This window comes from Sceloporus occidentalis, unplaced genomic scaffold (genome assembly GCF_023333645.1).
Source record: "Sceloporus occidentalis isolate IW3139 unplaced genomic scaffold, rSceOcc1.0.p SCAF_2, whole genome shotgun sequence".
NCBI classification, from domain to species: Eukaryota; Metazoa; Chordata; class Lepidosauria; order Squamata; family Phrynosomatidae; genus Sceloporus; species Sceloporus occidentalis.
Genome location: NW_028316982.1, coordinates 204,917,550 through 204,928,383, shown reverse-complemented (window position 1 = coordinate 204,928,383; position 10,834 = coordinate 204,917,550). Strand labels below are relative to the sequence as shown.

General features: G+C 36.8%; 1 protein-coding gene across 15 annotated transcripts in view; it reads right to left on the bottom strand.

Annotated features, from left to right (window-relative positions):
- Window positions 1-2,725: 2,725 nt before the first annotated feature.
- Window positions 2,726-10,834, bottom strand: part of SYNJ1 (synaptojanin 1) — a 60,636-nt gene continuing 52,527 nt past the window's right edge. For 11 of the 15 annotated variants that reach the window (XM_089512093.1, XM_089512080.1, XM_089512086.1 and 8 more), the window contains 2 exons: window positions 10,445-10,665; window positions 2,726-5,655 (listed from right to left, as the gene is read on the bottom strand). In XM_089512093.1, coding sequence (XP_089368219.1) covers window positions 4,825-5,655; window positions 10,445-10,665 — 1,052 coding nt within the window. In that variant the 3' untranslated portion in view covers window positions 2,726-4,824. Of the gene's footprint in view, window positions 5,656-7,895; window positions 7,920-10,444; window positions 10,666-10,834 lie in introns of all 15 variants that reach the window. The other 4 variants (XM_089512089.1, XM_089512095.1, XM_089512094.1 and 1 more) reach the window with 2 other exon arrangements.

Genomic DNA, 10,834 nt, shown 5'->3' with positions numbered 1-10,834 from the left:
GAGCCAGAAAACAGTTAAAGCGGTGCCAAGCTGGGTTATTTCTCCAGTGTGGATGCAGCCTGAGTGTGGTCATGCCCAAACATATATTTCCTTCTTAGGGCAATTAACAAATTGATTTTGTTCCTCTTTGGGTTCTTGAGATCTCCTTGTAAAGGGGGTGTCATACCCAAAGTGAGCGGATGTCCTCTCCCCACAAAGGAGGACAAGGCACTGTGACATGTAGGACACACCACAAAAAATGGAGGGAACCCCAAAACAAAAGCTGAAAACACTCCTCTGAATAAACTCCTGCTTCTTAGCAGTGGCGTCACTAGGGGGGTCCACCATAAGCGTCTCCTCAGAACACCTATTCCTCCTCAACTACACTCATCCCTCCATGTTTGCAGCTTTGATTATTCAGATTTAATACATTCCCGCTAGGAATATCTAGGTCCTCCTCCAGGGCAACTCTATGGTCAACTTTAACTCAACGTTGCACTGAAAGACTAGAGATTTCTTGAGAGAATACTCTGCTAGGCCTTTGTAGCTGCTCCAGGGCAGTCACTTGAGAGGGAGTCAGGGGCTGAGAGAGAGAGAGAGAGAGAGTTTCCTGAGGGCGGGGGCGGCGACCACTCTCCAGTCCTCTCTCTGATTGGCTGAAAACTGTGAGTGTGTGACACTCCAAAGCCAGCCTCGCTCTCAGAGTCAGGTCTGGAGCTGAAATGGGCAAAAGTCACCAAAAATGCACTGAAATAGAGCCAGGCACCAAAATCACACGAAAAGCTCTGAAAAGTCCCCGTTTTCGTGTGAAAGTCACCACATTGGCAACATTAAATGGTCAGTGTCTGTCGGATGTTGACCAGAGTTGTACCAGAGGACCTAGAGGTCCCTAGAGAGGTGTCCTCTCAGGTAAAAACATGGTGCTTTTGTTATTTGTGGTTTTTCCACATTCACGGGGGTCTTGTGCCCCTCCTAACCCTAGCGAATATGGAGGGACAAGTGTATTTCTCCTCAAACTCCTATTTTTTTGGCTGTGGCATTCATCTGCTTCCCTTTAAAATGTTTTAAAAGGGAGTGGGAGTGGGATGAAGCTCAGTGGCAGGAGAAAGGGAAAGACTCCGGGGGGGGTTCAATTTTCAAAAAATTTTTTTTAAATAAATTAAAATTAAAAAATTTTTTTTAAAATTATTCTTTTTTATTTTTTAAATAAAAATATCACATTTTAACCCAATCTTCACTATCTATGCACATGCAAATACATTTATGTTGTGCATATGATATTGTAATTTCAAGGTACAGTCGCCCCTCCTTTTTCGTGGGGGATCCGTTCCAGACCCCCTCACTGGATTGAATAAAGGCACAGCACAGGCAGCTGCCCCATTCATTCCCCCTGAAGACCGTGAGAACAGAGGAATGACTGTACAATATTAATTTTGCTAGTTGTTTATGTCACAACTAACTAGCATTACTCAGTAGTATATGGGAATTACAATTTACCAGTAACATTAGCACACATAAAAAGCATTGTTAATGATCCTGTATGGGGTGAAATGGGAGGAGGTCAATGAAGGGGGAGTGACATCATGAGTGACTGCGCTGGGTGACACCACCCACTGCTTCTTAGTCCTGCTCAAAATGGAGGATGTTTAGAACTCCTGGACAGAAGGCTGAAATGGAGGGCAGCTCTTGGAAAAAGGAGTATGTGTCTCATTACCTCTCCATCCTTGGACTGCATCCACACTGCAGAAATAATCCGGCTTGACACAGGGTGACCAGCCATCCTCCTTTTCCAGGACATGCCCAACATTCTGAAATTCTTCCTATTCAGCACCACGCAGTGAGGATGCCCTCGTCACGTGCAAAAGAGGTGAGGTGCCCCTCGCACGTGAGCAGGGCATCCTTCGGGGCCAGTATGTATTGGGCCTATAAAATGTTTGCTAGAGAGATGCAGAGAGAAATATTCTTATGAAAGTGTAGCGTCCTATCTGCCATATACTGGAACAGAACAAATATATGATGCCTTACCTGCAATGTAATGTAATTAAAACAATATGCCCAGACACTGACATGTCTGCCCCCCCCCCCCAGTAAAAGGAGTGTATATGTTTGTGCATATCTATGATTGCATATAACAAACAGCCTAAGTCATTAACACAGCCTGCTCATTCTCCCATATAAATATCCTGAGATTCCAGTACTTTAGAATGTTTAAATGGAATGTTGATGTTAACTCTAACTATCTGGATTTTACCATTATTGCAAATTGGATGGCCAGTAGATGATAAAGGGGTCCCCTAAGAGAAAACATTAGCTGACAAATGACAAAGGATCCTCAATCCCTCAGAGACAGGGGTCTGGGAACCCCACCTGTTTAACAACAACATGGGATAATTAACATCAGTGAAAGGAAACCTTTTTGGCCTTGGGGTAAAATTCCACTTTGAAAGCATCTGCAGGCAGAGGACCACATGGAGCCAAAGTAAACTGAGCAGAGCCACATGTGATTCCTACCAGTTTGGACATTTTTCCAACACGCACAGAAAGTAATGCTGAATTCTATGTATGTCTATGCAGGGGCAGGAAGTTAAAATATCAAAATAAAAACAAAATCAAACAAAATAGTAATCAAGTTGTTCTTCGTATCTTATGCTTGTGTCCCTGCCAAACTCTCTTACCACTGTGAAACTGCCGAAAATATAATGCCAGTAAAATGAACCCTCGCAATGTGAATAACTGGAAATTCGTCTTCTGAAAGATGGGTATATTTATTTCATTAATGCAACTTCACATTTCACAGGATATGTATGGAATATTGTAGACTATTGAATTAATACTGTAGTTTTGTAATAGATATAGTCAAATATTGTGTGTACCACAAGCAATAATTTGTTACACATTAACAAAGCAATCTGCCACAGGGAACACACTCCATGAAAATATGTAACATTTTTTAACTTAATTGCTAATTTTGACTTCCTACTAGTTATCACCTTCAGCAATAGACACTGTGATGATTAATTATTCATTCTTTGCAAGTAGGTGCTTTGTTGCAATTTTTGTAGTATTACATTGCCAGATTTTGTAGCTGAATGAAGATCTTTGGGGCCTGTATTTTAAATACTACAGAAAAACTAATAATTGAAATTAAATATTTAAACAAGGACCACATATCATTGAACTGTAATTTGCACTAACTTTCCAGAACACAATTGCTTTGCTAACATATTATACCAAAGCACAATCACATAGATGTTAATAACCAGCATTTTAACTAGTTTAAGTCACATACGGAAGCACAAAAGTTATATTATGACACCACTGCTGTTTCAAAATGTACAAGTAAGTATTTTTAAAAGCACAATATAGAACTTGCTGTATTTACTTCTTTTCTCAATTGCAGTTATAGATATGCATTGTTAAATGGGATGATTTATACAAATATATTGGAATATTATTAAAGAATTTAGAAATGTAGTTTTATTTTTCCTGCTCCAAGGAATTTTGTGGTTCACTCGCATGTAATGAAGGAACAGACTGTGCTAATAATTAGTATAAGAGGAGACTGCTAATAGAGTAATAAGAACAGACTTATTTGGTGAGGCCCTTTTAAAAAAAGTATCTTTCACAAATTTAAAAAAGCTAAGAAGCAATATAAATAGTTGTGACAACAAGAATAAGAAAGGGAGTCTAACTAATCTAACAAAGTATTATTGAGGAGGGGAAAAAAACCCAAGTTTCCTTCATGGCACTAAAATACTACATTTAAATGCCATTTGTTGCAAAAACACAGGATCATACCCATTTTTTAGTTTACAAAGCATTGTGCAACCAGTAATAAAATTATGCCCAATAAACATTCTATGTGACTTTGACACCTTGTTTCTATCTTAGGAAGGTGATACTTCTAAAAAATTTTAACAAAACAGTATAAAATAGTCTGTTCCTCTGAAACCAAATTTGAAACATAACACTTCTATATATAGGAAGCAAACAAAATTGAAATGCATGGACTATATATCTAATCACTTCTTTGCCCAAATCTTCATTTCAAAAGTGACTGCAATGTATCCTTCAGTTATGAGATTTTGCTCTATGTTTAACAAAGATTCATCTTTTTCTGGTAAGTTAAAATGGGAAAGTTCTTCAACTTGTATTGTGTTGAATTGTGTTGCAAAAATAAAACTGGATTATGATTAAATCACTTTCCCACATGTGTAAAATAATATATTTGCAGTGAAACATAATATATATTACTATATGCTATTTACTTAAATGTTTCTTTCATTCCTATGTGAAATTCCCCCTATCAAATATTCATAAACCTCTGGAATAGAATTTATTTTCCCCAATATTACCCTTAAACAGTCAATATTTTAATTAAACTTTGGCAGTTCTTTGGTCAATACTTATAAATACATGGATTAACAGATAACTGAATTAATTATAGGTTCTATCAGAAAGGCAAATATTTAAAATAGTATTTAAACCCTTACATAAGAAACAGAAATAATATGAATTATGTGCACTGTTCAGAGAAAGTAATACTTGTGGCTTGTATTATTTTTCATCAGTGGGAAGAACACTTAATTTTCTACTAGAGTCCTATGAATTACAATGGGATTTAAATATCTTCTCCTGCATTGTGCCTTTTCAGAGGAGGCATAATCAGATCAGTTACAGAATTAGCTTTGTGCACTACCATATATACAGACTCAGCTTTAAATTTTGCACATAGTCATCTAATATTTAAGTTCAGTGCATGTGACCAAATTATTGCACACGAAGAATTATATCAATGCCCATTCTACTGGATACTCTTAACTTAAATACCCAGTTTAAAAGAATTTATCTTTCTGTAAAATCTTGATTTGATAAAACTTTAGGTGTCAAGGGAATGAAAGGGTTGATGGCTGATCTGGTGCTGGTGGACCTGGATGGTATAGGAGGTGCAGGCGGGGGTCTTGCTGGTAATGGATGGAAAGAATCTGAGCTTTTGTTCTGGGTGTCGTAAATGACAGAGTCTGAGCTAAAGATATTTTGATCAGTGCCCAGAGACACTGGAAAAGAAGTTGTTTTCAAGGAACTGGCTCTTTTTAATTCAGTGAGATTGTCTGCTGATTTTAGCTTCAACATAAAATCCTCTTCTTCAAATGTTACCCATCCTTTTGGTTTTCCAGTGTTAACTGTAGAAGGTGCACTTTGCAAATGAAAATCATCTTTAAACACATTGACAGAAAATGTGGCCTTGCCTATTTGATCACTAGAAAGCTTTGGAGGCGGATATGTATATGCAGCAGGTCCTTCTATTGAGCAGTACGAAGTTGCTCCAGATTCTTGGATCTCTGTTCTAAATGGATTTCCAGCACTAATTGTTTCTTCAGTGAATGGGTTTGTGTTAGCAGCAAATAGATCTGAAGAACTAGACTTATGCTCTTCAGGTTTACTATATGTTGGAATAAGTGGTACTGCTGGCATGCAATTTGTGTTACTCAAAGTATTAAAACTGTCTGTTGCAGAAGGCAACTTTGTCAACTTCTTTTGGTTTAAAGGTACTGGTGATATTCGAACTGATGTCTGAATCTTGGGTGCCGAAAGCAGCTGACTAGACAGATCTTCAAAAGGATCGTTGTTTAGCGTTGTTTCAAGCTGAATTGTATGAATTCCATTTGCTTTAATCTGAAAAGTAAATACAGTGCTCAAACATGTAAATTGGCTGCTAAAGGATCTTTCTCCATTCTCACAGGATAAGCAGGGGATTTGGATTTCTGCCTTTCGTAATTTACTTTATGGTCTTGAAAGATATTCATTTCACTTCCTTTCTATACAAAACAATTTCACAACATTCACTGCTCTATTATGGAAAGAATATACACAAGTACACCCATTATTTACACATCTACTTATTAACTGATGCCATTATAAAACCAAGGAATCTTACAACATCTTAAAGACTGAAAAAAACATTATAGCTTAGGTTTTTGTCACTGGTCATAATCTCATCCTCACCCTCACCATGGGCACTATATATATTCCTGGAAACTGGATCATGTATTTGATGAAGCATATTCCAAAAAACCCCATACTGTGATAAATATGTAACTTGGACTCTGCTGTTTTTGTGTGAACAAACTAATATAGCCACCCCCCTTTATGCAGAAATGTATGCAGACCTAATGTTTCAGACACTCTTTTAAACAGAACAGAATGGTGCATAACTATTGATTAAAAACCATATTGGGTAAAAACATCATTTGCAGCACTAAAATACTTCATAACTAATTTAAACATAACTACATTTTCACATGCAGAAAGGGGTGATGTTGTTATGACGTGTTTATCACAATGGACGGGTTAGTAACATTCTGTTTTTAAAATTTAGGCTTTTACTTTTTAAGCAGATATATGTATTATTTGAAGAGTAATGCAGCTAAATTGTCTGATCTGTTTCTAATTAGATCAAAACATTTCTTCTAGTGAACTTCCAGATCAATTCTAAGCATACAAGAGTGATTGATTTCATTTCAGCTAGAGCTCAACTGCAACACTATATGACATCAACCAGAGGAATGGGCAAGTTCAGTATCTGTTTCTGTCTAGTTGAGGGAAGGCTGCTCTGTATTGGACCATGCCATGGCCCTCTCCTTCCCAGCAGGATGAGGAAAAGGAGTCTTGTCCCTGTGCTTAGGCCCAACGTGCACTCCATTTATAAGATACATTTTTTTCATTTTTTTAGGTTACTGTGGTTGTAACCCTATAGCACACTTATTTGCCTATAAGTGCCAGTGACCTATATCAATTTTACATCTGAGTAGATATACCTTTTCATTTGTAAATACATGGATGTTTAAAATTTAACATTTCTATATTAGATACTCCAATCCAATACTGAGCTTTTCATTCAACAACTCTGATTCCATGTATGACATCTGAAGATCCACTTGGTACTTTAGATACAATATTTGGAGTGTGCTTATCAGGAAAGGAGTGAACAGGGTTCCCACCACAACTACTCAGATTTGAAATATCCCAATCAAATCTCTGTGCAGGCTAAAGATCCATTGTGTGAAGCACAGAGACCACTATTTTTTTTAAAAAAAATCAGTGTTATCACTGAGTATATTAATAAAGCTTAAATACAAAGGGAAATCACATCTCAGAAGCTGAGCAACCTTGTGTTCAATGACCCAAGGGTAATTTCTTCCTAAAACTAAACTAGATAAAGTATATTTCCCCTGCCCAAATGCCCACCTTTTTGGAACCTGAAAGTAAAGTGCTAATTCACATAAAAAGAGAATTAGAAACTAACGTCATGTTTTCCAGCACATTTTATATTTGCAAAGTGGCCCGGGGCTAACCTTGTCAATCAGTGTTAGTTTCAGGAAGAAATATGAAATCTCTACAGCAACAGTTCTCAAAGTGCACGGCAGACCCTCTTATGGAGGAATAACTTTTTCCATCATGTTAACTAAGTATGGCACACTGCCACCTTCACTCTCCACGGTAGCTGCTAAAAGATAAACATCCCATTTCTTGTGTTCACTGTTAGCATTAGTGACAGGAGTAATAAGAAAATGGTTGTAGGCCTTTTGTTTTTCTAGCATTCTCTCTTATGATTCTACTATAGAAGACTAGCTATAGTCAACAGATACACTTAGAGAGGAGCTTGCACAATACAATCTGAGAACTCTTGCTCTACCAGGCTGTAACATATTAAACTAAATAAGATGCCTTAAGTTTATGATATGCTACAAAACCAAGAAGGAAACTATGATATGTCTGCCTATTTTTGTAGGCAGGTGATTTAAATGCAAGTGCAGATGTATGGCACACAACTGTTCATACATCATTTTTGCTAGGACTCATGAAGAACAAAGAATGGATGGAGATAATGTTAAGACCAGTAAAGAGTCAGGTACCTTTTACCCTGTTGGTTGATCCTGCTTGTGAGAAAGAGACAGACATCAAAGGGAAAGTATTAGGAAGAAATCAGAGACAAAATGCTTCAAAAGTGACTCAGCACTATGTTGACCCCATTATTTGTTAGTTGTTACTCTAATAACACATTCATGTTGAAACACCATACGGCACCAGTTAGACTGCATGCCAGAATAAGCATTATTTCACTTTGGCCCTGATACTACAGCTCCTTGATGAAGTTTTGCTCATGCCCAAATTGGACTTCTTACATTTTTTTATGTCTTAATTTAAAAAAAAACAAAAAAAAACCCAGGAATATTGTTTAATTAACTTTTCCATCTTTTAATAAATGTGATTTAAAATCACAGCACTCTAAATAAAGTTCCTTTACTACTGATTTTCCATAAGCAATGCCCTGATTTAATCTGCTCAAGGAGTATTTTGTGATTTTAAAATACAAGATATAATCTCAGTGACCATGTGATCTCCAAAGCCTTTGACAGATGCCTTTTAAAGCCCAGCTGATCTTTAGCCAGGCTGCCATGGGAGCCAAGATAACTGAATAGCATATTCAGAGATCTACATGGACTGGGTTTTTGGAGTCTATTAAAAACATAAGATTTAAACAGGCTACACTGAGCAGTGAAAGCCCAAAGTTTAATTGAGATCCACTACTGAGAGACTATATTTTAATTCATTTTGTTATTTTGTTCTATGATGGATTGTCAGTGGATGGTCTGTTGTAAGCCCTGGAAAGCACTGCTGTGTCGTTATTCAAAATACCTCTTGGACATTCAAACAAGGCAATTTAGGAAAAGGGTATGGAGTTCTGCTGCATTTTAATTTTACCAAGAAAATTGATATTCTGTTTATTTCAAGGTATCTGATACCTTTTAAAAACAGGATTTTTGACCAAATGTATAAAATATCAGATGAAACAATACTCATTTATTTATTTATAAAAATGGCAAAATGATAGTAGTGACACTAACATAATAGACAGTTCAAATTTTTAAAATTAAATTCAGTAAAGCAGAACTCTAAAAGTGACATTTCAGAATGAATATTCAATGGGAATATTAATCAGATTCTGCAGTATTAATAGGGACTATAAAAAGCATTTTCACATCCTGTTCACTCCTATGATATGTTCATAACATTGTAAACCACATTTGCAATGCTGTGGCTTTCAAATGTACTAACCTCTAGGAGCTCTTTCCACATAGATCTGTCTACATATGAATCCCTGTGTGTTGCCTACAGAATCTGTGCATATTGAAGACATTCTGGGGACACATTCTAGGATACATCCAATTTGCATGGGATACCAGCTAGTGGGACTAACTGTGGTTCCATATAAACATCAAAGATTTCAATTGTATTTCCCTCCTCTCATTTCATTTGTATTCTTCTGAAAGAGGCTTAGTGCCTACAATGTGGTCTTTTCAGTATATTAGATGAAGACTGTTTTATTTTCCTCCTTGTCAGTCTTAAATCTTTTAGAGCTTTTGAAATTCATCACATTCATTTTATTTCCTACATTTTTTTGGTTTCTTGCTGTTTTTTCTTTTTACCATTTGTGACTTCATATTTGTATTCTACTATTCCTTAAGATTTTAATTTGATCTATAAACTACCTAAAGAACCTTGGTTATTGGCTAATATGGCAAATTTCTAAATAAATAAAACACAAAAGATGGTTTGCATCTTAACAATGCATTTTGCTCCTAAGTAGCCTAACTAGCTCTGGTGGCGCAGTGGTTAAATGCCTGTACTGCAGCCACTCATTCACAAACCATAAGGTTGAGTTCAATACCAGCAAAAGGGCTGAAGCTCGACTCAGGCTTGCATCCTTCCGAGGTCCCTAATGAATACCCAGATTGTTGGGGGCAATTAGCTTACACTTTGTAAACCGCTTAGGGAGTGCTTAAGTGCACTGATAAGCGGTATAGAAATGTACTTGCTATTGCTATTTAGTTTCACATCAATCTGTTTTTATAACAACAAAACAGTGTTCACCTTTAGTTATTAAATATATTACTGGTAAGAACTCTTGCAATATTACAAAATTGCTCATCATTAAGACTGCAGTCCTGTGCACACTTTGTGAAAAGTCCTACAGAATGAAGTAGGACTTGCTTCTGAGTAAATATGCACAAGATTCTGATGAAAAGCTAAGATTCATAAACATATTTACTTGTGATTAAGTCCCAATGAAATCAGTGGGAATTAAATTCCAACTAATTATGTACAGGATCAGGTCTGTACTTGTCCCAGATCACATCATCTCATACTAATTAATCGCAGAATAATCAAAGCACAGAAGAATTATTTTCCCAAATGTATGAAGTTAGGAGGAAAAAGATAATTCATTCATTAAAATAATCACATTAAATTTATAGCCTAATTCAGCTTCACTGCCTTCCTTATCTGATGGGTTATCAGATTTCCTTGGTTTCTCACAACTCTGTACTATATATTTATAAACAGGAACTGTGCTTACTGAGTTACACCAATATGTAATATTAAATAGATATGGCATACATACTTGTTTCTCTGAAGGAGTGGGGTCTGAAGGCAAATTCTGAGATGACCTGCTACGTGGGGGTGGCTGCGGGGGTGCTTCCAAGTTTTGTGGAGAAAGTGTTTGAGATGGAGCTATCACAGGTATAAGAGGTTCCTGCATCTTTAGGACAGAAGACTGCTGAGAGGTGGAATGAACAGGAGATGCAGCCTGTGGTTTGAGAGGTTCAGGAAGTATAGGGGATCCTGCAAATGCAGTTAATGTATATGTTTATACAATATTATTTTTAGTCAACATGTACAAAACATATTCTTGACCGCAAAAGTTATTAGATTGGTGTACACCTTGGCACCCCATTGTGGTGGAGGGCTGGGCTTTGGAACTGCCTCCATGGGAGACAGAACCAGGGTGTAT